General features: G+C 38.1%; 1 protein-coding gene across 5 annotated transcripts in view; it reads right to left on the minus strand.

Annotated features, from left to right (window-relative positions):
* The window catches only part of LOC133125897 (transmembrane protein 241), a 32,650-nt gene that overhangs the window by 4,430 nt on the left and 933 nt on the right, over positions 1-27,287 (minus strand). For 2 of the 5 annotated variants that reach the window (XM_061237615.1, XM_061237617.1), the window contains 11 exons: positions 18,464-18,541; positions 15,213-15,294; positions 9,878-9,955; positions 9,736-9,761; positions 8,136-8,187; positions 7,299-7,347; positions 7,147-7,183; positions 3,835-3,870; positions 2,618-2,652; positions 2,287-2,356; positions 1,786-1,921 (listed from right to left, as the gene is read on the minus strand). In XM_061237615.1, the coding sequence (XP_061093599.1) occupies positions 1,786-1,921; positions 2,287-2,356; positions 2,618-2,652; positions 3,835-3,870; positions 7,147-7,183; positions 7,299-7,347; positions 8,136-8,187; positions 9,736-9,761; positions 9,878-9,955; positions 15,213-15,294; positions 18,464-18,541 (679 nt within the window). Of the gene's footprint in view, positions 1-1,785; positions 1,990-2,286; positions 2,357-2,617; positions 2,653-3,834; positions 3,871-7,146; positions 7,184-7,298; positions 7,348-8,135; positions 8,188-9,735; positions 9,762-9,877; positions 9,956-15,212; positions 15,295-18,463; positions 18,542-24,608; positions 24,720-27,287 lie in introns of all 5 variants that reach the window. The other 3 variants (XM_061237618.1, XR_009708483.1, XM_061237616.1) reach the window with 3 other exon arrangements.

Genomic DNA, 27,287 nt, shown 5'->3' on the forward strand with positions numbered 1-27,287 from the left:
TGACATAAAAATGCAAGTTTTTTAAGCAAACAACTCATCACACCTGACAGAAATTTTTATCAACCTGATTACTACCTAGTATCTAGCCCTGGGTTGCTTCAACTTTTGCCTCCAGAACAGTCTGGATTATTTGCAGCATGGATTCAACAATGTGCTAGAAACATCCTTTGGGATTTTGCTGAATTGATAGTATCAAACAGTTCCTTTTATTCAAACACACATTCATGTTGTAAATTTCCTGTTCCACCTCATCCCAAAAGTACTCTATTGGATTGAGATCTGGGGACTGTGCAGGCCATTGGAGTGAATAGAAGTCACTGTGGGCAATGCAACAACACTAATCAGTAACAGGCCTACTGTAGGCTACAGTGACTACAAAACCAACACCATAAACAGTTTATACTTCAGACAGTGACTACAAAGATAGACACATCAGTCACACATGGAACTAGTTTGATTCTTTGTGACATGGAGCATTATCCTTCTGGAAGGTTAATAAATTAGATCTTTTTATTATACTCTTCTGGTTTTACCCTTTAATGATAACCCCCTTTGATGACATTGATTAACTGATGCCATCTCATCCAGGCTTTGTTTGACCTGTGTTTGACCATTAAAATGAACAGGTTGCTACGGCTGCTTGTCTTCCAACATGATGGATAATCTTGTCATCAAGAAAACTGTCACATGGTTGAAGAACGATCCATACATTAATTAACAATGCCAATACTGTGTACAGTACATCCTGAAACAATGCAATTAATAAAAGCACCTTGACCAATGGCAGCAGTCTTCCTATAAATAAACTGTTAATCAGGTAGCATTTAAAACCTAATTTGCAAACTGTAGCTGGCTATCCCAATTAGGTGTGCAAATGCAAAGAATATGAATGACAGCTAGCCAGCAAATGCAGCCATGTGACAGGCACTTGTGAGGAATGTCACGTGCCTGAAAACCTATGAAACAGTTTCCCTGAGTGACCTGAATTTGCCTGTTTCTGACTACCAAAAGAGAAAATCAAAAGGAAGCAGGTGGATGAGAAAGATAGCCGATTTACTCATTGTCTATACGGAGGTGCTTTCGGCATGCGTTTGAGTCTTACAATTGCTATTTCTATGTGAAACGCTCCAAAAAGAGCAGGAAAATCTATCACACCTGGCAAATGTCAGCTCGCACCTCGCAACTTTCATGAAACAAGCCCCAGGTCTGGCAATATTATTCTGGCTTATTGAAGGCTCTAAATGCTAGAAAAAGGATTATACAGTGCAGTCCGTAAGTATATGGACAGTGACACATTTTTGTTGTTTTCTATCACTATGGGCCAGATTTACACACATGAATCTTACAGTGCAAAATGCGGTCTGACGAGGGTATGTTGGTGCGGATGCAGTCTGCCTGAAATTATTATTGTTATTTACGAAGGCTACAGCTCATTACGCAATTAGTGAATGGGACTGCCCACAAAGTGCATTTTGCGAAAAAGACATCTTAAGCAGTGCAGTAAAATCTCTGCGTGTGGCAATATTGATACAAAAGGTGATATGTTCTAAGTTGTTTAACAACTCTAGATAAAAATACCAGGAAATGAAAGCTGTCATCTCATGTACATCCTTTCACCTGAAACGCAATTATAAAAAATAAAGGAATTGACCTTGCTGTTCCAATACTTTTGAAGGGAACTGTATTATTTGAACAGCAACCTTAGTTTTGTTTTCTATAAACTGACAGCAGTAAGATCACCTGTAGATTAAATATACATAAAAAATAAACCAATATGAAGCCTACCTTGGCCAGAAAAACCCAGGGTTCACAATGTTCCGAAGGCAGGCTGCTCTTAAGTTTGACCGTGGCAAGCAGCAGGAAGAAGCCCAGCAGTGCACTGTGCGAAAATTTAATCATCATCACCAAGATGAGAACATGCCTGTGTTGGAACACAGAGACTCACAGATCCTCCAGCTAACTGCAAAGAATGTATCCAAAGCAAAGAGACTGAAAAAAAAAGCGAGGGGCATTTTCATGAACCAGATGCTCAGGTAGAACAAAAATCTGTGGGCAGTGAGGACCACATAAAGGCTCTGCATTTTGGAACAGGGTTGGTCAGATTATAGGATACAAACAACATGATCCTTGAGCCATAAAATAAAAATATGCTATGTTAGTGCCTTCAACAGAAAACCCACAGTTCTCTGTGACACTGATGTTAATTTTAAGAGGCAGACAAAGCATCACTACAAGGCCATTTACTGTATGTAACCTTGCTATACTGCAATGGAACATAAATCTCACCTTGCACAGCAGCCACTGTGGAACTTGTAAGATAGAAGGAAAGGGAAATCTAAGGCACCGAACAGGTCACCTAGGCGACCAGAGAGGTAGAATGAGGTCAGGTTCAGTCATAAAGCAAAACAATGCTGCATCCCCTTCACATATGCTCTTTGTTCAAAACAGATATAATTGTTGTTAACTAAGATTTGGTCTCCAACAACACATTCATTAATTCAGTCACAGCCGACAGTTTTGATGAAACCACATTTTCAAGTGGAAACACAGTTCAGACTTCAGATTAGGAATATTATCAAAAACGAGGGAGTAATATTTGTCAGATCACTGACTGTACCTGTAGGATGAGCTGCGAAGGCCAAAAGCAGAACACTGAGGAGAACAAAAATCCAAAAATGAGCACAAAGACTCATAAAAGTTCAGAGATGCTCTTCTGCATACCACTGTTGTAATGTGTTTTTTTTGTGTTACTGTCACCTTCCTGTCAGCTTTGACCAGCCTGGCCATTCTCCTCTGACGTCTCTAATTAACAAGGTGTTCTGTCTTTTTTTGCACCATTCTTTGCAAACTTTAGAGACCAGTGTGCGTGAAAATCCCTGGAGATCAGCAGTTTCTGAGATACTCAAACCACCCTGTCAGCCACCAACAATCATTCCACGGTCACTTAGATCACATTTTTAAAGCAGCACGCATGCAACTACAGCTGGCTAGCACAGAACTGAAAAACTCTGCAGTAGCTAGCTGGTTAGCAGGGAAAAATCTTTGCTGTAGCCTGCTTCGCTCGGCTTTGGTCTTCAGGCCATGACAGATAATGTAACAAACTGCCACACACACGCATTAAAATAGCTAACGTTAACTTACCAAGCACAAAAAAGTTCATCAGCTGAACTTTGCTACAAACAGCACTTTCAGACAACACACTGCAGCAAAGAGCTTAGAAGGAGTTCTCTGGCTGGCTCTCTGACTGAAGAGACACAAACAGATGTCTTGTTCCCCCAGTATGCTTTACATGTGTGGGCTAACAGTAGCATTTCGCACTCTGCTTTTTGAAATAGAGTCAGACCTTTTAGAAATGTGGACTGCACCTCTGGGCCATGAAAGATGATTTCAATATCGGAATACGGATTGCTTTTCAGAAAAGCGTATTTATTTTAAAGAAACATGGATTTCAATTTAGAAGTAAGGATGTCTTTTTAGAATTGCTTTTTTCAATTTCAAAATAGGGATGTATTTTTTTAGAAACAAGGATCAAGGATTTTTTAGAGATTCCTTTATAGAAACAAGGATATCAATTTGGAAATAAAGATTTCTTTATAGAAACAAGGATATCAATTTGGAAATAAAGATTTCTTTTTAGAAACAAGGATTTCAATTTGGAAATAAAGATTCAATTTTCTGGGATATGCTGTACAAAGGTAAACCATGACTCTTACTGTTGTGGAAGTCTAAAGATTTTTAAAGTACTTAAATGCTCTTTTAGTAGTAATAATGGATTGCGTTTTTTAGTGACTTTCATCTGATGATACCTGGAACTAATGGAAAGGTCCAGCTTACCTGAATAAGTAGTTGATGTACTGCTGTTCAAGGTCACTGCAACAAGGAAAAAAGCAGGATTTTTTGAGAGTATGTGTATCCATGTGGCAACTGACAAGTCACAATAGATATTATTCTAAATAAATAATGCAGGACTTTCCTCATTACTTTGATTCTTTTCATAATCATAGTACAGACTAGTAATAAGTAATCAATAGAAGATCATTTTAAGATCAGTAATCTCAAATAGGTTTGTTGCATTGTTTGATGCTTCCCAAGACTGTTTTCTGCAGAAGGGTTATAGTCATGGAACCTGACCCATAAAGATTTTCAAGTTGCTCACATAATCACATCAGAGGAATTAAAATGCAGACGATTATGAAATAGTTTGCTTCTGCATCATACATTCTATAAACTTATTAAGCCGTTCCTGTTTTTAGAAGTAGTATTCTTGTGAAATGCAATCTATGTATGAAATATAAATCTAGTTATCTAGCCAAAAATCTTATTTTTGTATCCCACTGTCATAGGTACAGTGGGCTCCAGAAGTATTGGCACCCTTCAATACAAATGGAGGAAACACAGCTGCATATAATAAATAAATGGATTATGTTGAAACATACAGAATTTACATTCTCATGTTTCAATGTTTTGTATGTCGTAATAAAAAATTATTGCCACCCCTAATGATTATTGTAAAGAAAATCAAACAAAGTGAAATTGCCAATTAAATTTTACTTTAATTTAGTTAATGTCAGTCTAAAGAAACTATATTGTGTCATTCCATCACTTTCTGTTTCACTATAGAATATAAAAATGAGGTCAAAAGTATGCAAAATCTTTTTGTCAACCATCACAGGAAAAGCCAAAGAACTGATAGATAGCAATTGACCGTCACAAGTCAGGTATCGAGTACAAAAAAAATACATACCACTTCCTTAGCACTGTAAGGGCAATTATAAAAAGGTGTAAAACATATGGAATGGATGCAAATTTGTCTAAAACAATAACATAAAATGGCACCTCCATACCAGCAAACTGTTTGGAAGGGTGGCACGAAGACAGCCTTTACTGACCACAATAAACAAAACCAAGTATCTTCAGTTTGCTAAACCGCATTGGAATTATGACTGGAAGAGAGTGGTCAGATGAGACCAAAATGTAATGTTTTGGCTATACACACCATGCACATATTTGGTGGCAAAATACAATGTCTACAAGGGAAAGCAACTCATACCTACTGTCAAATATGGTGGTGAGTCATTGATGTTTTGCTGTGAGTTGAAATAGGGGCACTATTTAACCCCCTGAGTCTCAGATTATTGTAGCTGTGGCTGGTGCGGTTAGAAATACAATGGAGACACAGCCGCAGAATTTTTCTAAGCTATGTCTAGGTGGTTTTCCAAAAAGGACATTTGGAGACACATGGAAGCTAAATGATATTCTGGGTATAAATACTGCAAAAACTGCATATCCGGAAAAAAAGTATTTTTGCCACCTGTCACCCTCCCCCTACCTTTCTGTCTCAACCTCCCTCTCCCTGCAGCTCTCATCAGACAGCAACAGGTCGAGAAGACCATAAAAAATAAGTACAATAATCACAATAATACCATCTTGTGTACTAATATATTCATTGAGGGCCATTGATTGAAGTTTCTGTCGAATACCAAACATCCAAACACATTCCACATTTTCACAGGCTGGAACCTTATTTATAGGCATACTGAATAATAATACAATATTTTGAGAATGTATTTAGATGCTCACCAATATAAAATGGGGTCACATCACAGAAAATGCCCTCTATTGTGGAGAAATACTCACTCTCATCAGAGATTCCTTGGAAGTCCTCCAAAGGAAGTCCTCTATTTAGATTTAGGCATCGCAGAATACATTGTTTGTTGTACAACGTCAACCTTTTTTGGCATGAAATCTCAAGAACTGTATTTGCCAAAGCGCAAAAGTCTCAGTGTGCACATTGAAAATGCTACAGTTTCATTGCACAGGCAAAAAAAATGCTGTGTTGTTTTATGCAAGCCTAACAAACTACACCGTTGGAAACATGGCGTCATTAGCTAAAATGTTTTTTATGTTCAAGTGCAATCATACAACCCCTGCCAAATCCCTCCCCCCATCCTCAGAGTGGTGAGCCAATTATGCTGCTCCACGTGCAAACTTGGCTTTGGCAGAGCCGGGAAGCAAACCCCGGTCCTCGATGTACAACTGCATCAAACTGATGCATGCATCATGCTTTAGCCGTGCACCACCGCGGCAGAATCAAATGATATATCCTGTTATCATAGTGATGGAAAATTGCACCGGAAAAAATTTATAATTCTGGAGCCCACTGTAGGCCTGACTTTTTTTCTTTTTTTTATCTCAATGTGCCACCAGGTTAAATGAAAGATTTTTAAAAACACAATTGTGGACGAGCACTTCATCTTTCCCCAAAATGCCTTCTCTGACAGGCCTCGGGTTGGATTAGGCAAATTAATGGAGACCCTCATAGTCATCTCTTCCTACAGTATCTATGCATGTATGCTCATATACTGCCGAGGATACTATAAATGCATTAAAGTTTGCTTGAACTGTAATGCTCCTTATGAATGTGGAGGATATTAAGGGGTTTTTGTTGGATCGCCAAAAACATTAAAAAGGCTAGATACTTCCCTTGAATGAGATGAATGACAAACTTGAAACCTCATTGGAAGAATGTTTTTAATTTAAGTGCCATATTGAAAAGTTTGATATTGGATTTCTTCACCTCACTGAGACCTCCTGTTTGTTTTGGTTTCTCCTATGACGGTGAACACCCATTAGCTGGTATATTCAGTTTTATCTGGATGAGCCACTGCAGGGTCAGACAAAAGACTCAACAGGTAAAATATATAATGATATGAATACTGACACATATACAGTGGGGTCCAAAAGTCTGAGACAACTAATGAAAATGCTTCTTTTCTTATTTAATACAAACTTTTGCATTACAAATTATATTATAATCATAACAATTTGAAAGAAAGAAGGATTTAGCCCTGACCCAATGGATATGCCTTCAACTTGCATTCTCTTTTTTCCCCACTCAAAAGCATTCATTCATACTTTAAACTAGAACGGGCAGTTTTTCCAGCCAATCAACCTTGGGCATAGACTACCAGTAATAATTAGAAAAACTGGCTGCTGAAACATGCATAAAGATAAATAACCAAGGACATCAACTTTCCACTATAATGCAGGCATGATACACACTCTCTATTTCATCAAAACTTGCCCCTCCACTCATACTATGTTGTCATCTTGAAATGAAAAAAACCAAAGCACTGTTTAAAATACCTTAAATGGCTGGATTTCTGAAGAACTCTGTATCCTCCTGAAATGAAGTGATAAATTAAGTTAAAAACCCTACAAGCTCCTAATGTTATATCATGTTGTCTTTTATTCATAAATGTGTCCTTTATCATAAAAATATGCTACACATATCTCACCTACACAGGAGAAATGAACCACAGCCCACATGTAGCCACCTGGATTAAACTGGAAGAAGAAAAGCACCATTGTATGATTGTGGTAGATTGTAGAAGCCACATGGTGGTGGCAAATGGAAGTAGAAAAATAATAAAGGTAGGCAAAAGACACATCCCAACATAAATGATGAACCCAAAAGATTGTGGCTTTAAAACTATTCAGTGAACTAACAATGATTTAGGATTGAAATCTAAGGCCTAAGCGAATGTTCTCAATGCCTTACCAGCATATTCTGCCTACAAGAGGCTTGTAGAATTGGACTCGTAATGCAAAAGCTTTTCCATTTTTCAGAAGCATAGAATGCCCAGACCACACACAAGCCTGAAAAACTGAAATTAAGCTTTTCAGGATACCCATCCTATCACCAGATGTAATCCAATTCTACACATACATCAAACTGCAAGAATTATGGTCTTATAGTACTGGACACTTGAAAGAGCAAGGTCATACGTAATTAAATGAAACACATTTCATCCTGTTGATTCCCAATTAAGAACAGTGCATATTTTACGCATACAAAATGGTTATTATGACATGGAGAAAGAGGAAGTATTCTATAATACTATTTTACAAGGCATGGCCAACTAAAAACTAATTTTTCACTACTTAAACCATTGTTTCTATGGCATATCAAAATTATAAGATCATATTTTGCACATTTTAGTTTTATAGAATCTAGGCAAAGCTTTTTAAGGGGAGGGGGTTACTTGCATTCATGTTCAAGGCTGTATCATTTATTGTTGAATAATGGGACTTCTCTCAATTGCATGCCACTGTCAGTACAGTATATAGCTCACCTGTGGGTCACAGAGAGGGAGGGTGACAGCAGACACCAGCAACAGACTAACACTGGAGAAAAGAGCAAAGTGATTTTCCCTGTGATTAGAGGATAAACTCACAAATATACATTCAACATAACCTGCATTCCCCACTGGAAACTTGTAAACAACATTAATAGAGGCCAGCAAGTCTGATCTGCATGAGCAATGCGCTGCAATATCATACTTTGAGTGGTAAACAAATACATTTTGATAAGGCTGGATAAAGTATTCGGAACTAGAAAACATTTGGTGCTTTAGCCCTGAATGCCCAGGCCTAACAACACCTGTGGTTGACAGCAGGCAAGTTTTTTCCTCTTAGTTGTAGCTATAATTTGCCTGACAGTTAGTGGTCAGTACTTTTAATGTTCATTTTACTAGGGCACTGAAAAATAGTTTTTGATAGTTTCAAATAGTTTACTAAAAAACTAAAATAGTTTTGTTTTGACAGCTTTCAAGTTTACACGCTAAATTAACTTCAGTAGAATCTGCTTAATTGCATAAAAGAATGAGATAGACATGATTTTCAAAAGAAACCAGCTGGATAATTTTATAGGGTCTTTATAGGGTAATTGTCGGTCTATTTATGAGGCATCTGATGACTTTTAAGGTATATAGATCATTATGCGATGTAAATGGACATAATTCCATGACAATATGTGAGATATACGATAATGGTTTAGGCAAATATGCAACCTATACAATGAAATGAATGGTATATATTTCTGGACTAAGCAATTCTATGCAAATAGGCTGCCTGAATTATGAGAAAATCTGTTATGCAATTAAGTGGATTCTACTGTATTATCATAAACCTACACTGTTTTTGCCTGCATGTGCAGATTGAATTGAGAAATAAAATTTCAAAAAACCTTTATGCTGTTACAAGGTACGCCTGTGAGAGAAAGGATGGTGCAAGCATTTTGTGAGTGAATGTATTAAATAATTTACATTAAATAAGGAGGGATTTGTGTAGATTCATTAAGTTAAGGTTAATATTGTACCCAAAGTTTTGAGTGACAAACATTTAATGCATTTTGTGACATATTGCAATATCTGTATAATGGCCACTTACAACCCTTATAGCCCTTCAAAAAATATTTTTATTAATTTTCTTTTTATTTGTAACACTGGCATCGAGTTGACAGGGGCAGTAAAGCTGGACCGACCGTAGTTGCTGTCACATAAAGTAACCTATTTTCAGCCAAGGACATACCTTGAAAGCATTGTTGGTTATTCAAGTTTGCATATCAACCTCTGTAAGCATAAAAAATATATATAGATATTAATTTAGTTTATTTATGTTCTCTGCCATATTTTCATACTCTTTTTCTTCTTTACCCTAAGTAGCCATTATTCCACTTTGTTCAAGACCAATTCCTCAAAGGATCCATTTTTCCATAATCTTTTCTCAAATACAATTTACACCTGATATTAAGTTTTTCATTTCATGAATTTTTTTCTCAATGAAGTATTCAATATCAAGTGACAAAACACAAATGACACAATCCACCAATCCAATTGGATGAGCGATGATACAAATTATACAATCCAGAAAACATTATTTGAAGATAAATACCTGAAGAGCTTTATCCCAGATGTGCGCTGTACAAAACAACAACAAAATAGAAATGAAATAATTACGGATATACCTTGTATTTTAAAAAAGTGTAAGTGATTACGCACTTTATTTAATAAACATTATTTCAAATGGGCCATACCTCCCTTTGCGTCAGCTTCAAGGTTATGATGGTCACAAATTCTGAGGCATTATGGAGAGTGAAGAAAAAAGGGATGGGCTAAAGAGGGCAGAATGAATTAATTAAAATGATTTACAATTAACAAAATTGATTCACAATCTAAGCTCCAAATAGCAGCCAGGTATTAAAGTACAATACCTAATAAGGTTTACACAAGCCATGCTAATCGAGTAGGCTTTTCCTTTTCTCAATCCAGAAAAAAGCGTAGGAGGGCTTTTCCAATTCAGGTGAATTAGCCACCTTGCCAACAGGGTCAAAAAGCAGTACAGTCCGCTTTAGATGAAAGTAACAGTAACTGGTGTGATCTCCTGGCTCAAAAAAGGGCTTTGGTGGTGACACTGTTGAAAAAAGCCAATGCGGTCGGTCCAGCTTTACCAATGTGAACTCTATGAATTTTTTCCATATATTTAAAGTTCTGTATTCAAGAGAGCTAAGCTATTTAAATCAAGAGATTTAAGCTATGCTAGCTATACCATTTTCAGTTCGCTAGCTACATACATAGGTGTCATTTACATGGGGGACATGTAATATGTGATATATCTGAAAAAGCCTTATCTGTTCCCCGCAATGTTTGGCCCCTATTCAAACTCGGTCAGAAGGGACAGATCCTCTTGTCCCTTCTACCCCAATCTAGGCCACAGAAGTTAAGGCAAACTACTCTATTTTACTTTCAGATTTTAACAGCTAAATGTGAGCACGGCATGAGAACATTATCAATCCAGCATCAAAACCATTACACCAACCAGCGTATTTGGTTGTCCAATGTGTTTTTTTATAATACGATGATGCAGATACATTAGCTAGTTTTGGCTATTTATGGTTGGCATCCCTAGCTAACTACCGTACTAATGACAGAAGAAAGGGGCCAAAGGAGGGAGATAAAGCCAGGGGCATCATAGTGGGGGGAAAAGTGGGACTTGAAAAACCTGGAATGAATGAGTTTGTTTTTGTTTGCAATGTTTTTTTTCAAAGCAATTAGTGTCACACCTAAATGAAAATTGGCTGAATAAATCGGTTGAGAAACTGAACTTTGCATAAAAAAATTAATAAATAATGGAGGCTCTCTGTGGCCCCTCTCACCCCTTCAATACAGCGTGCCCCCTAGTTTGGAAATAAATAATTGGCTAACATACAGTCAGGTCCATAAATATTGGAACATCAACACAATTCTCCTCTTTTTGGCTCTATACACCACCACAATGGATTTGAAATGAAACGAACAAGATATGCTTTAACTGCAGACTTTCAGCTTTAATTTGAGGGTATTTACATCCAAATCAGGTGAACGGTGTAGGAATTACAACAGTTTCTATATGTGCCTCCCACTTTTTAAGGGACCAAAAGTAATGGGACAATTGGCTGCTCAGCTGTTCCATGGCCAGGTGTGTGTTATTCCCTCATTATCTAATTTACAAGGAGCAGATAAAAGGTCTAGAGTTCATTTCAAGTGTGCTATTTGCATTTGGAATCTGTTGCTGTCAACTCTCAATATGAGATCCAAAGAGCTGTCACTATCAGTGAAGCAAGCCATGATTAGGTTGAAAAATCAAAACAAACCCATCAGAGAAATAGCAAAAACATTAGGTGTGGCCAAATCAACTGTTTGGAACATTCTTAAAAAGAAAGAACGCACCGGTGAGCTCAGCAACACCAAAAGACCCGGAAGACCACGGAAAACATGAAGGTATGGTGGATGACAGAAGAATTCTTTCCCTGGTGAAGAAAAACCCCTTCACAACAGTTGGCCAGATCAAGAACACTCTCCAGGAGGTAGGTGTATGTGTGTCAAAGTCAACAATCAAGAGAAGACTTCACCAGAGTGAATACAGAGGGTTCACCACAAGATGTAAACCATTGGTGAGCCTCAAAAACAGGAAGACCAGATTAGAGTTTGCCAAACAACATCTAAAAAAGCCTTTACAGTTCTGGAACAACATCCTATGGACAGATGAGCCAAAGATCAACTTGTACCAGAATGATGGGAAGAGAAGAGTATGGAGAAGGAAAGGAACTGCTCATGATCCAAAACATACCACCTCATCAGTGAAGCATGGTGGTGGTAGTGTCATGGCGTGGGCATGTATGGCTGCCAATGGAACTGGTTCCCTTGTATTTATTGATGATGTGACTGCTGACAAAAGCAGCAGGATGAATTCTGAAGTGTTTCGGGCAATATTAACTGCATATTCAGCCAAATGCTTCAGAACTCATTGGACGGCGCTTCACAGTACAGATGGACAATGACCCAAAGCATACTGCGAAAGCAACCAAAGAGTTTTTTAAGGCAAAGAAGTGGAATGTTATGCAATGGCCAAGTCAGTCACCTGACCTGAATCCGATTGAGCATGCATTTCACTTGCTGAAGACAAAACTGAAGGGAAAATTCCCCAAGAACAAGCAGGAACTGAAGACAGTTGCAGTAGAGGCCTGGCAGAGCATCACCAGGGATGAAATCCAGCGTCTGGTGATGTCTATGCGTTCCAGACTTCAGGCTGTAATTGACTGCAAAGGATTTGCAACCAAGTATTAAAAAGTGAAAGTTTGATTTATGATTGTTAGTTTGTCCCGTTACTTTTGGTCCCTTAAAAAGTGGGAGGCACATATAGAAACTGTCGTAATTCCTACACCCTTCACCTGATTTGGATGTAAATACCCTCAAATTAAAGCTGAAAGTCTGCAGTTAAAGCACATCTTGTTCGTTTCATTTCAAATCCATTCTGGTGGTGTATAGAGCCAAAAAGATGAGAATTGTGCCAATATTTATGAACCTGACTGTATGCACTGGGCAGAATACATTGTGTTATCCCCCCCCAAAAAACAAAAACAACAAAAAAAAACATATCTCAGGTTGCGTTCCGCCTAGATGCATCTCCCCAATGTTCAACTGAAAATGCCAAGTGATACAAGGCTATATTTACAAAATTTGCCAAAACGCCAAGTGCTTAGCGATGACATAAGAGGCGACTGAGGAAATGCATGTCTGCATGGGACAAGAAGTTACTTAGAAGGGTGACAGTGAGCCAAAACCACAGCCAGAAATAACTGCTACCGTCTAACCGATCAATATCCCCGAGCGGAATAAATCTCAAATTGGACAATATTATCTCGGAGAACACAATGGAAAATCTGTTTCATATCATTTTAATTTATTTGAACTAATAAAATGTCTTTAAATCAATATTTTGTGTCAATAAGCAGGATAATCCACTCCAAGGTGGTCTGCTATTGTGGAACAATGAGCTCTGCAACAGGGGGTTCTTCGTCTCTGCAACGGTCATCATCCCACAATAGCAGACCACCTCATTGTGGACTATGACTCATATTTAAGAGGATAAACAAATCATTGAATCATTAATAGCACATAATGAAGTAAATCCAGCATACACAGGGGGGCCCCAGGGCTGAGTTTAGGAACCACTGCATTGATTGATATTGTAAGACCCTGAGGCACAGTGAGATTTGCCTCCCTGTCTGTCCTCCACAACCCTTAGCACCAAGCAAAGCACAACTAGACTGCCCTGTCTGAGGGTGTTGTTGTTGAAGATTTTTAAACAGAATTTCAATAGCAGAATTTTTCCAAAGATTAGAAATAATTTAATATGACATTGAGATTTTGTAATGGTTTATTCATCCCTATTTTGATCTCACTCTTGCACATAGGATTTTTTGTGAGTCTCACTCAAAAACACAAGAACGTGTAGGCTAAATGATCAATCATTGTAGTTAAATTATCAATTCTTAATCCCCCCTCAAGATGAGTTTATGAATTCACAAACACAAACCTACCACACTCCCCCAGCAAAATAAAATGCAGCTCTACGTAAACCTAGGGCGGGGGGATTCATTTTATTTTAAATTACGATTTTGGCTTCGCACAATTATGAAATGAAGAAAATCAAGAGAAATTATTTTGGTGCCGTATTCCATCTAGTAATGTTGTTCTCATTTTGTCTTGTGTTGCCAATCCAGCGCACCCCTTTCCTTCACAGTGGGCACTCCCCCAAAGCCAAACACGATGTGGCATATGTCGTTCATCTCGAGTGGAGATCAACTCCAGAGAGAGGTTGCGTTTTGTAAAAGTTTTGGTGGCTATTTAAATGCATAGCCAAATTGTACTATTGGCTTCACAAAAACTAATCACCAGTCACAAATTCCAAAGATGGAATTTAGGAAGTTCATTTTCAAGGTGGTAAAGCACCAGGAGTTGCAAACTAAGACCTCCAAGCCACCTTAAAACAGAAACAGTTTGGGGTGTGCCTATGGCAGCAGATATTGCATGATGCAGCCAATCGAAGTATTTTGGATGCCTTGTATTTTAACAAAAATATGGAGTCTTATTTGCCAGTATAGACATTGCCGTATATATAACTTCTGTATATTTTTATCCTTTATCACAGAGTGAACAGAAGTTGTCAGACAGCCTGGACACCTAAAGCCAAAACTTAAATGTGTCGATAATCTAATGATACATGACCTTGGACATGAAATTACAGCAAATAGGAAAACAGTAGCCTACTTTATGAAAACTGTATGAAAATGCAAGCAGACTTTAAAAAGGTAAGAATGATATTAACAAAAGTTTAATGAATTCGAGAATACATTGGTGCTCCGTGCATAGAACGCTTCTGGTGTGACAGAATGCCTGAAACTTGCATTTCCGCTTCGGCAATGTGTGCACAGCGCATCTGGAGGAATTCAGGCCTTACATTAGGCTCACAGTTCATTTCATCAATGCAGATTTCAAAATGATGATGAAATGTCCCAAACTGAGTTTTTCCATGAAGATCACACAGGGCAAAACATCACCCAAGGCCCGATCACCCAAGGTGATTTATTTTTATATATTATTTCATATAATTTTATTTTTATTCATTATATCTCACTTATTTCTTTTTTTATGATTAATTTGTTTTTCAGTTCAATTATATTTAAAGTTCAAGGAAATCCAATGAATTCAAGTTTTTTTACTTCAATGAATGCATGTTGTTCTTAAAGTCAATTAGTAATTGTGTTAAATAATTGTAATCTCAATACCATGCAAAATAATTGTGATTATGATTTTTGCCATAATTGAGCAGCCCTATGTAGACCTACGCTAAACTCTGGCTCTCTCCATGACTTGTTACAAACCCCGCCCTTTTTATGTGAATGCGCAGATAGCTTCGGACTTTCTTCCACAGTTGGCAACGAGAGATTATAATTACCCTGCTTTTTTCACTGGACTAAGTTCAGATACTTTCGTCATACAGGCCCGTTTGAAGACCACTCAAGTAAACAAAGTAAAGGTGTCACTCACCAAACATGACAAAGCTCTTGATCCAGCATATATGTTCCCTACAAACAGCAGGGAACCAGGAAACCAGGAAAGAGCTGCAGATCTGGGAAATGTAAATACACTTAAACACCATAGGCTTGGATAAATCACTACAGCTGTAAATATTAGACTTAACAGTGATTCAGTAATGAGATCAGTAATGACAGAGACTACTACATTAACAACAGTGCTACAAAAATTACTGAACCTGGGTAAGGGATGGCCAACTTTGGTGCTGGCTGAGGCCAGTATACACTACAACTGAGCCATAATATTTGAAGCCCATCCTTTTTTGGATGACATTGCATCCAATTAAACAAGCAATAAATACCTATGTACAGTAATAATACATTGTAAAATAAAAATGAACATTATACGTAACTATTATGTTTTGCCATGAACTGAATGATTACGCTACTGAAGCAGGTGATAAACTGCCTCCGAAAGGTAGGCACTGTATTACCTCCAAAATGGTTATATTCCAATAATTATAACGGTAAAAACAGTCGTAGAACATATGGATATTAACCTTTATTGCAGAAACAGTGAAAATAACACATAGAATTACAATAGCGCTATTCACGGTAGTTTTGTTTTCAGTTAGTTCTCAATTAGTCTATGTCGTCCTGCAGTATGGAAATAAACATTCTCACTGAAACACCCGAAATGTAGTAAAATGTAGACGTGATTTTCAAACACAACCCCCCTTTTACTGTCTGTCAATTCAATATATTTGAAGGTCTCAGATCACCCCTGAATAACAAAAAAAATAAAAATAATCCTGCGAGAGAGTTAAAGGGAGTGTTTTGTGACACAAATCATGTAATTCGGCTTCAAACTAATATACAGGAAGCATTCAACATAAGACATTTATACCTTCAAATTCATCCTCAATTATCCTTTAGCTCATTTTGGACGGCATTGATAAAGTTAGTATTACTGGATGTTAAAATATAGCAGTCAGTGTGTTTTTTTTATTTTTTATACTAAATTTGAATCAGTTTGAAATGGTGTCATGGGCCGCATAGAGGGCAGAGCCGGGCCGCCAGTTGCCCATCCCTTTTCTAGGCATTTGATTGCCTTTGGTGGGGGTGTTACCTGTATGGTTTGGGTATGTATGGCTGCCACAGGTACTGGTTCACTTGTCTTCATTGATGGTGTAATTTCTGATAGCAGCAACAGAATTAATTCTGAAGTGTACAGAAGTCTCCTATCTGCTCATGTTCAGCCTAATGCCTTCAAACTCATTGGTACACAGGAGGCAATATTGGTTGCTACAGATAAGGGTCATGTCTGTACCTTATCATGAAGTTCAATGATTGGATTAAGCAACATTGACGTAATTTTGTGCGACTGCACATCACTTTACGATGAGCTTATGCCCTACTAACGACAGTGCAACTGTAGCTAGCTAGTTGTAAACTAACTGGTAGTTACTAAGCCTATAATGTCAGCTTTAAGTTCCAACTTACGAAAAGCAGGTGCAACCGCGGGCATCAGCCCCGGGTACCTCGCGGATTTTAGGTTCACATCGAGCTGTAGATCCTATTTGTGCACCGAGTCTCTGTCATTCTTTTCTCTGCTGTCCATTCGCATGGAAATAGTGGCAGGGTTTGGTAAATTGTAAACATTTTGTACACAAGTTTTAGTGCCTCACTCTCCAAAACAGCAAGCGTCCTCCGCCTATTAATTGTTTTAAGAAACTAGATTGTTTTAAGAGACGAGGAGCACACCAAACTTTCAAGTGAAATCAAATTTGCGACACCGTTCATACCCTTAGAACAGCAGTGGAGTGCAGTTGCCTAGCGACAGCAGACATCAGTGGGCATCAGAGTGGGCTTCATAAAACAGCATGTAGTGCTCCTCATGTTTTCAAGCAATTAAAATGTGTTTGGTGTGATCGGCCCCTAAAACTCGCCAGCTAGTTAAAACAGCAATTATATCATGTTCTCCAAAAACATTCATCTAACGAAAATGTCTTCTGGTCAGTCCAAATTAATTGAATGACGAACGGAAGATGGGTAACAGCAAAGGAAATGCAAGGCTGTGTCTGAAATTGCTCACTATTCACTAACTAGTAAACCAGATTGGCCGTCAGCCATCTTGTTCTAGTGTCCGAATTCAAAAATCACATTTTACTCAAATTTTTACCCACAATGTACTGTAAAATCTACTGAACAACAGTGGTCATTACAAAGGTGGATACGAACCACAATGCATTGCGACCAGCATTTTCTCAAACTTTATTATTCATTCTCATATTAAGCTGTGTGAGACAGGAGCAACTCAAAATAAAGAATAGTTTTTCTGGCTTTTGCCATGTTGATGACAAATACGTTTCCATTGAGCATTATAATAGTACAACTACCCTTATATAGCTACTGTAGGCCTGGTAGTGTGCTGTACAGAATTCAGCCTCTGTCCGAGTATCAGAGCAGATTAGCTGAAGAGAATGGCCAAAGGCCATGCGTCAAAGAAGAAATGGGAAGAAGGGACTTTCCCGAGAACATACCTTGCTCTTAGAAGGGAAAGTTTATTGCTCCCGCCATTACGGGAGTGGCTGAACCGAGCTAGACGTCATGATACTTGTTAGTGGTTTTGTGGCTATATGCAGTAGCGTTTAGCCTAGGTGAATGATGTTATTCAACTGCAAAAGACGACGTATGCTGTCTGAATTCACTGTTTATTTAGTAAACTATATAGCCATTCATTAGTTAGGGATTAGTAATTAGTGAATAGTGAGCCATTTCGGACACTGCCCAAGTGTGGTTCCATGAGAATAGTTCCACCCCCTGCCTTGCTTCTCTCTCGCTCCTCCCCATCAGTTCAAGTCCCGACTCGTGTTCTTTTGTTGCTGGGTCATATCCTCCCAAGGGAAGTTTGCAAAGGGCACGGTGTAAACAAATGTGAAACATTTTCTAGGGAGAAATGATACAGACTAGCCGATCAGATTTGAAGAATCTAACCCCTTCCCCCTCACCCAGTAGTGGGTCGGCAGCCCTCTCGCTCTCATTGCACCGGGAAAACTCTTGTAATCAGGATGGCCTGTCTGCCATTGGTTAAAAGCTTTGCTTCTTGGACCCCTAATGAGATCTTGTAACATTCAAAAGCACACAGTATATGGCCATATATTATATATATATATATATATATATATATATATATATATATATATATATATATATATATATATATATATATATGTGTGTATATATATATATCTGAAACTTTACCTGGTAAAACTAGTCATTTCAACCAATCCAAGCTTTCCAGAAACCAGGAGCAGCAAGCCCCCAGCAAAGGTCTGCCATCTAAACAACAAGATAATTCTTTAGAACCATTGTAAAAACAGGGGTTAGACTTCAGGGAAAAGTTAAAGAAACATGTAGAAATGTAGTTAATAAAGGGTAATAAATGTAGTCTACAATATTCAATTCAGTTGTCCATTCACTCTAACTTTCCACAGTCATTATATAGTACAATCCTACATTTCATAACAAGGATGTCAATTGTCAATTCCAAATGAAAATAAAATCAACATAATGTCAGATATCATTTCTCTATACTCTAAATTAGACTTCTTTTCACCTCAGCTTCTTTTCACAAGAATGTTATACATCGACATCAGCGTAACAAGAGCAGGCTAGAATGAAAATACATATTTTTTCCTAGGTACACATTTCTAGTACTGGGTAGGACCTCCCTTTGTCTCCCTTTGTGGAATGGATTTGACAAGGTGCTGGAAACATTCTTTAGAGATTCTGGTCCATGTTGACTTGACAGCATCATGCAGTTGCTGCAGATTTGTCAACTGCACATTCATCTGGCGAATCTCCTGTTCAACTATATCGCAGCGGTGCTCCATTGGATTCAGATCTGGTGATTGTGAAGGCCACTGGAGTACACTAAACTCAGTGTCACATTCGTGGAGCCAGTTTGAGATGATACGTGTTTTGTGACATGACGTGTTTCCTGCTGGAAGTAGCTATTGGAAGATGGCTAGACTTTGGCTATAGCCTATGCACACAGTCAGCAACAATACTCAAGTAGGCTGTCGCATTAAATTATGCAGGATTTGTATTAAGAAGGCTAATGTCTGACCTTAGACATTTCTCCTTACTAATTTTCCTGTTTAACTCTAATTCTAATGGAAGAATTGTTAAGGAAAAACAACCCTTGAAGTACTTTATACCTAGTAGCAGCATGGTTGTTTGAGACTGGTTTGATACCTCGGACCCTTGATGACTTAAAACCATTTAGCCAACAAATGTGTTCTATACTGTATCAGCATAATTTACAGCCGAATCTACACCCACCCCCCAATTCCCATAGAGATCCATTCAAATTCAAAGAGTTTTAGTATAACTTGTAGGACAACCTGAGAACAAGATATCCAGACTCCGGCGATGTTGATAGGTCCCAGACATCAGGAAGTCATGCTATGCAATGGATATGGAACCAAATACAAAACATGACTATTTTATTTGACATTATGTTAAATTGTCTCAAACATTGAAATGGGGGCTATGTATAAAAAGTGCTGTAATTACTATATGGTGCAACTGTGTATAAAAACATGGTTTAATAAAATATGAGAATCTGCACTTTTACCACATATGAATTGCTTGATTACAAACAGTGGAAATAAAACATTAATCAAAAAATCCAGAAAAAGGCAAGGTGTGTCCAAACTTTTGACTGGTACTCTGTTATGAAAAAGTAATAGCCTTCTTAAACTTAACAGGTTGCACCACCTTTATTTGTGTTTATTTAATATAATCGTGCACACTGGTCTCTAGACCAAACAAAAATATCCAGTGAGCAGCAGTTCTGGAGACAGAAATGCCTTGTTAATGAGAGACGGCTGAGAATGGCCAGACCGGTCAAAGCTGACAGGAAGGTGACAGTAACCCAAATTAGCCACATATTACAACAGTGGTATGCAGAAGAGCATCTCTGAACACACAATGCAACATAACTCTAAGTGGATAGGCTAAAGCAGTAGAAGTTTAAAAAATAAGTCTAATAAATATCTAATAAAGTGCTTGGTGAGTATAATGGAATAGAGAATAAAGCTCCTGATCCATATCTACATGATTGTATGCACTGCTGCCACACAATAGGCTGATAAGATAATCACATGAATAAGGAGGTGGAATAAAGTGCTAATAAAGTGCTCAGTGAGTGAATATATATTACCAAAGGATATTGAAGTTTGAAGTAAATAAAGTGCAGGCTTTCTGCTTTAATTTGAGGGTATTTACATCTAAATCGGGTGAACAGTGTAGGAGCCTTTTGATACATAGTCCCCCAATTTTAGGGGCTAAAAAATAATTGGACAAATTAACATAATCATAGGGCGGCACAGATGGTGCAGTGGGGAGCACTGCCGCCTCACAGCAAGGGGGTCCTGGGTTCAAATCTCCGTCGGCTAGGGCCTCTCTGTGTGGAGTTTGCATGTTCGCCCCGTGTTTGTGTGGGTTTCCTCCGGGTACTCCGGTTTCCTCCCACAGTCCAAAGACATGCAGGTTAGACTGATTGGAGAGTCTAAATTGCCTGTGGGTATGAGTGTGTGAGTGAATGGTGTAAGTGCCCTGCGATGGACTGGTGACCTGTCCAGGATGTATTCCTGCCTTTCGCCTAATGTCTGCTGGGATAGGCTCCCTGCGACCCTGTTCAGGATAAGCGGGTTAGGATAATGAATGAATGAATGAATGAATGAACATAATCATAGATTTAATTGTCATCTTTTTATACTTGGTTGCATATCCTTTGCATGCCATGACCTCCTGATGTCCATGACCTATCAACAACATCAGAGTCTGGATATCTTATTTTCAAGTAGTCCTACAAGCTATACTGAAACTACAAGCCATTGAATGGATCTTGATGGGAATTGCGGGGGGAACTAGATTCAGCTATAAATTATGCTCATACAGTATGGAAAAAATTTGTTGGCTAAATGGCTTTAAGTCATCAAGGGTCCGAGGTATCAAATGGGCCATGATGTTTTCAGATATGGATGGATTACTTCAAGCACTTTGAGCTCATATTAATTATTTACTTCCAACTCCAATATCCTGTGGTAGACTGCTAAAATAACAATAACTTTATCGATGTACAAATATTTATGGACCTGAACTTGGCTTAAAGAATCTATTCGGCCTACTAGCTAACAAGTTTAACTAACATTTATTATATGCAGATGCCATCTACTGTCAAAAAGTGGTATTTTTCTTTTTTCTTGGTTGAATTGAGTTCATAAGGATGCATGATTTAAAAGAATAGTTAGCGTCATTCTGTCTGAAATGTATTTCCTCAGTCAAATCTTAAGGAGACACCTATTGCCAACATAATTAAGTTACATCTTGCTAGCGAGATTGCATGTTCTTTCATGTGTAATAAGAAATATCCTATATCAGCCGGCAAATTACCTTTAAAAAATAAAATTAACTAGCAGGCATTAACACTGTCACTGCCATTTTTCTATTTAGCTGGCTAGCCTAGTGAACTCAATTTGTTGGTGTTCATGACTAGCCTAATAAACTAACATAGTTGGTGATTTAGCTGCGAGTTTTAGGTTTATGTATGCTGATCTAGATGGTCTCTTTCTGGCCGAACTCACTTTACTGTATCCAACACGGTTTTCACAAATTTAATGCATGCCACTTTGAGAAGTCAGTGAGACTGGCAGTTGCTAGGCTACTGTGCTATGTAATCTAGCTACTACTTGCACACAATAACGTTGGTGAACATAACGGTCTCATGTTTGTTTAGAACTTTAGATTAGCCTGATTCATGTTAGAATTGTGTCTCCCCACGTGTCTCCCAAGTCCATGGACAATTAATCATAAACATTTTGTACAATTCAAATTGTACAGAGATGAAATTAGAAAAAGCATGCATGCTTCTGGATTCTAAACAGAATGAGTGGTCTTGTGTTGGGTTCTGCTGGATTTAAATCGAGTTATTCTTGCACAAAAGTCTTTGGGGGTATGCATAGCAGAGAAATGGTGCAACGTAGCTATACCAAAAACTTTGGCCATTGTAGTGGACCTGTTAAATGGCATTGAGATTGGTTTTGAAAGTGAGATAGTGAGGTTCAAATTATGCTATTTTCAATGGAAGACCCAACCAACACAAAAGTATAGTTATATAGTGATAGTGATATATCTCAAATTATGATCAAAGATATCAATTATCAATTAAATTCTTTGATAGGCAGAGCAACCTGTTGGATCAACCTTCATCAATATGTACAACGCACAACCAGATTAAAAGTAAGAAATGTATTAAATAACAACACGTCTAATCTTGGGATGGGTTCAATTGGCTTAAAAAAAGTTCACAGACAGAGACAAGTAACAGTCACAAGAAATTAATGAATGAAAATACCGAACCACAGCTCATTTTCTCCCAAAATTAGTCCCAAGTAGGGATGTGACAAATCATCAGTTTTTGTAAATGGTTACCATCCCATTTTTTAAATGGTTAACCGTGTAACCAATACTGCTAGGGGTCATATCTTTTTCTTTCTTTTTTTTAACTGGAGTACAGACAAATTTACTTGCGTTTTTAACTTTATTTTGGGCCATCTTAATAGTTAAATGTCAACATTGTAAGTCAGATATTTTTAAAATGCATCAGTTAAAATGATAATTGTTCATGTTTCCCTGTGGCCTCTGCCCGATAGACTTGATTGGCATGAAATCTGTAAATATGCTGCAGTAAAGAACTTTGTTACAGACGGGGTTGTGCACTCAAAATTCTGTGGTGACGCAATATTTGCCTGATATGATAACATGGGTCTATTTTACCATGGGCGACTGGTCTAATGATTTTAGTTTATGCCAATACAGGTCTCTGTACAATTTTATGTATTTTTATGTACTAGTAAACTTTGCCAATGCATTTTATATGGCGCGGGACAATCGCGGTGGTGAGATATTAATGTGGTCCATTTTTTGCTGAGAGCAGGGAATTTTTATGATAATGTATTGTTTTATTTATTTTTATATACATACCATGTAGTGGAAAGTAATGTTAAGTCTGCCAGAATAAACACGGGTGAAGAAACGCCATACAATAAACCATAAGTGAACCAACAGCTACAGATGTACCATTTCAGCTTCAAAACAATGGGTTATCGGTTAGCAAGTTTTTGTAAGCATTTACAAATCAGTTTCGGTTAACCATTTAAATATTTAACCGTTCACACCTCTAGTCAAAGAGGTCAAAGTCAATGCTCAAAAACAGCCAAATATTCCAAAATGACCAGGGATGAAAATGTAGAATGGCAGGTCAAGGTGCAGGACTTCCAACTCGGAAAAAACTAAAGAAAGCCCATATTTTATGAATGATTTGGGGAGGGGCGGTTATAGTATCTAAGATATTTTTTTTACATATTGCTTACAACACATCCCTTTTTAAGGTTATAGGAAAATTAACCTGCTCCTAGTGAGCATTATTGTGGCATTGAATATTGAGGTCTACTTTTGGAAGTGACAGCTATAGCCATTAATTAAATGCTTGGGTAGACTTTGTGGAGAGACTAGATCAGCCAGTGATTACACCAAGTTATGAAGACAACAGTGACACTTCTATGTTATTCTGGTATGGGCTCATCCAGAATCCCCAAAATAGTGGCTGAAGGTGAATGAACCATTTTTATGATCTGGAATCTTAATAGTATGAGAGGTGCCAGAGTGAAGTTTGCTAGGCTACCCCCCATTGAGACAGATACACACATATGCAGACACATACACACACACTAACTAGTTCCTGCTCTGTCTATTATCTGCAGCCCACTGTGAACTGGCACTTTGGAGTCTCCCATGGCCAAATGGTGAGTGAGGAATTGGTTGCCTAGCCTATATCTTGCTTTTATAAACCAGTGTGTTTATGATATAGCTATGTAAGTAGGTAGTTATCTAATGAATACAAATAGTAGCTAAGATTGTTAGGTAGTTACCTAGCTATCTAAGTTACTGTACAAGTACAAAGCCTGAAAGCTGTAGTGTAGTGGTTAAGGTACATGACTAGGACCCGCAAGGTCGGCAGTTCGATTCCCGGTGTAGCCACAGTAAGATCCGCATAGCCGTTGGGCCCTTGAGCAAGGCCCTTAACCCTGCATTGCTCCAGGGGGGATTGTCTCCTGCTTAGTCTAATGAACTGTACGTCGCTCTGGATAAGAGCGTCTGCAAAATGCCAATATTGTAATGTAATGTAATAAGCTATAGCCTAACAATAAACATAAAGCCAAGCACTGCAAGCAAAATGATGTAGCAAGCACAGGTCTCTACTCGACTAGCGCGTGGCTTAGCCATTTCATGGTGGCTATGTTTAAACGTTTAGATATTTAAACATTAACTGTCTTACCGGTAAGTCACATTCTATGTGTAATGCAGACACAGTAGCTCTTGCTGAACTGTAGCCCGTAGGTCAAGCCAAGACTGGGCTTCGTTGCCATAAGGTAGCTGCCAAATAATACTACAGAGTGATGAAAGAACGAATGCATGAATAAATGAATTGACGGCGCCCAATCTGCGTCCTTTTCTAATCCGTAGTCAAAGAAAATATTTGTTAGGGGTGCCAATTTAAACACTGATGGTTTTCATAAAAAGAAAAAATTGATGAATTAGTACAAAACATTGAAACATAAGGGATAGACTTATATAGAAATAAAAGGATGTAGTTTTCCTATATGTTTGAACCTATATTATCTGTGTTGTTTATTATATGCAGCCCTATTTTTCATTTTTATCATGGGTGCCAATAACTCTGAGAGCAAGGTGTTAAAAGAGTCTGTCTGGACTCTGATACTTCGTAAGCAATGATAAAAATAGAAAAAAGAAAGAAAATCACAGTGTAGCTTCATACACTGGCCGATTTGTCAACAGATCTAAACTAGAGTAACTAGTTTGACAATTTTACCAAAGGAATTTCAACACTCCGACTATGGACATTAATGTGATTGTTTTTGCTTAAACAAAAATGGCTTTTCAATATGTATATCTGCTATAGTATAGATAAGGAAAAACATGTTAAATGTGATACATACAGCAGGTAGGTCTATACATTATCAATGTAATCCATTTTAATTTGGATACATTTTTATACATAAACTTGAGAACACTTTCAGATTTCCTTTTACGAAATGCACACATCACATCTGCATGCAGCAGACTGTTAAATGTAGAGATTTGCTGCTGAATTTAATTGAACTGACCTTTTACAACTAGCCAACGCCAGTTTCCTCGTACCTCTATGTACAGTGGTGTGAAAAAGTGTTTGCCCCCTTCCTGATTTATTTATTATTATTATTATTTTTTTTTTGCTTGTTTGTCACACTTAAATGTTTCAGATCATCAAACAAATTTAAATATTAGTCAAAGACAACACAAGTAAACACAAAATGCAGTTTTTAAATGAAGGTTTTTATTATTAAGGGAGAAAAAATAATCAAAACCTACATTGCCCTGTGTGAAAAGTCCCCCCCCCCCCGTTAAAACATAACTTAACTGTGGTTTATCAAACCTGAGTTCAATTTCTCTAGCCGCACCCAGGCCTGATTACTCCCACACCTGTTCTCAATCAAGAAATCACTTAAATAGGACCTGCCTGACAAAGTGAAGTAGACCAAATGATCCTCAAAAGCTAGACATCATGCCGAGATCTAAAGAAATGCATGAACAAATGAGAAAGAAAGTAATTGAGATCTATCAGTCTGGAAAAGGTTATAAAGCCATTTCTAAAGCTTTGGGACTCCAGCGAACCACAGTGAGAGTCATTATCCACAAATGGCGAAAACATGGAACAGTGGTGAACCTTCCCAGGAGTGGCCGGCCGACCAAAATTACCCCAAGAGCGCAGCGACGACTCATCCAAGAGGTCACAAAAGACCCCACAACAACATCCAAAGAACTGCAGGCCTCACTTGCCTCAGTTAAGGTCAGTGTTCATGACTCCACCATAAGAAAGAGACTGGGCAAAAATGGCCTGCATGGCAGAGTTCCAAGACGAAAACCACTGCTGAGCAAAAAGAACATTAAGGCTTGTCTCAATTTTGCCAGAAAACATCTTGATGTTCCCCAAGACTTTTGGGAAAATACTCTGTGGTCTGACGAGACAAAAGTTGAACTTTTTGGAAGGTGTGTGTCCCATTACATCTGGCGTAAAAGTAACACCGCATTTCAGAAAAAGAACATCATACCAACAGTAAAATATGGTGGTGGTAGTGTGATGGTCTGGGGCTGTTTTGCTGCTTCAGGACCTGCTGTGATAAATGGAACCATGAATTCTGCTGTCTACCAAAAAATCCTGAAGGAGAATGTCCGGCCATCTGTTCGTGACCTCAAGCTGAAACGAACTTGGGTTCTGCAGCAGGACAATGATCCAAAACACACCAGCAAGTCCACCTCTGAATGGCTGAACAAAAACAAAATGAAGACTGGCCTAGTCAAAGTCCTGACCTGAATCCTATTGAGATGCTGTGGCATGACCTTAAAAAGGCAGTTCATGCTCGAAAACCCTCCAATGTGGCTGAATTACAACAATTCTGCAAAGATGAGTGGGCCAAAATTCCTCCACAGCGCTGTAAGAGACTCATTGCAAGTTATCGCAAACGCTTGATTGCAGTTGTTGCTGCTAAGGGTGACCCAACCAGTTATTAGGTTTAGGGGGCAATCACTTTTTCACACAGGGCCATGTAGTTTTAGATTTTTTTTCCTCCCTTAATAAAAACCTTCATTTAAAAACTGCATTTTGTGTTTACTTGTGTTGTCTGACTAATATTTAAATTTGTTTGAAACACTTAAGTGTGACAAACATGCAAATAAATAAGAAATCAGGAAGGGGGCAAACACCTTTTCACACCACTGTAAGTGGATTTCGAGGTGATAAGCAGTGAGATGATCACCAACCTGCAACATCTGCCTGTCTTAAATGGTAAAAATTAAGGCTCTTAACACAGTACAACTTTACACAGTAATCTTGTTAAAGTAGCCTAGCTTTGTTTATATCCAGGAAATGTCCTGATCTAATTTTCTAAAGTCAAAA

This window comes from Conger conger, chromosome 4 (assembly GCF_963514075.1).
Source record: "Conger conger chromosome 4, fConCon1.1, whole genome shotgun sequence".
NCBI lineage: Eukaryota > Metazoa > Chordata > Actinopteri > Anguilliformes > Congridae > Conger > Conger conger.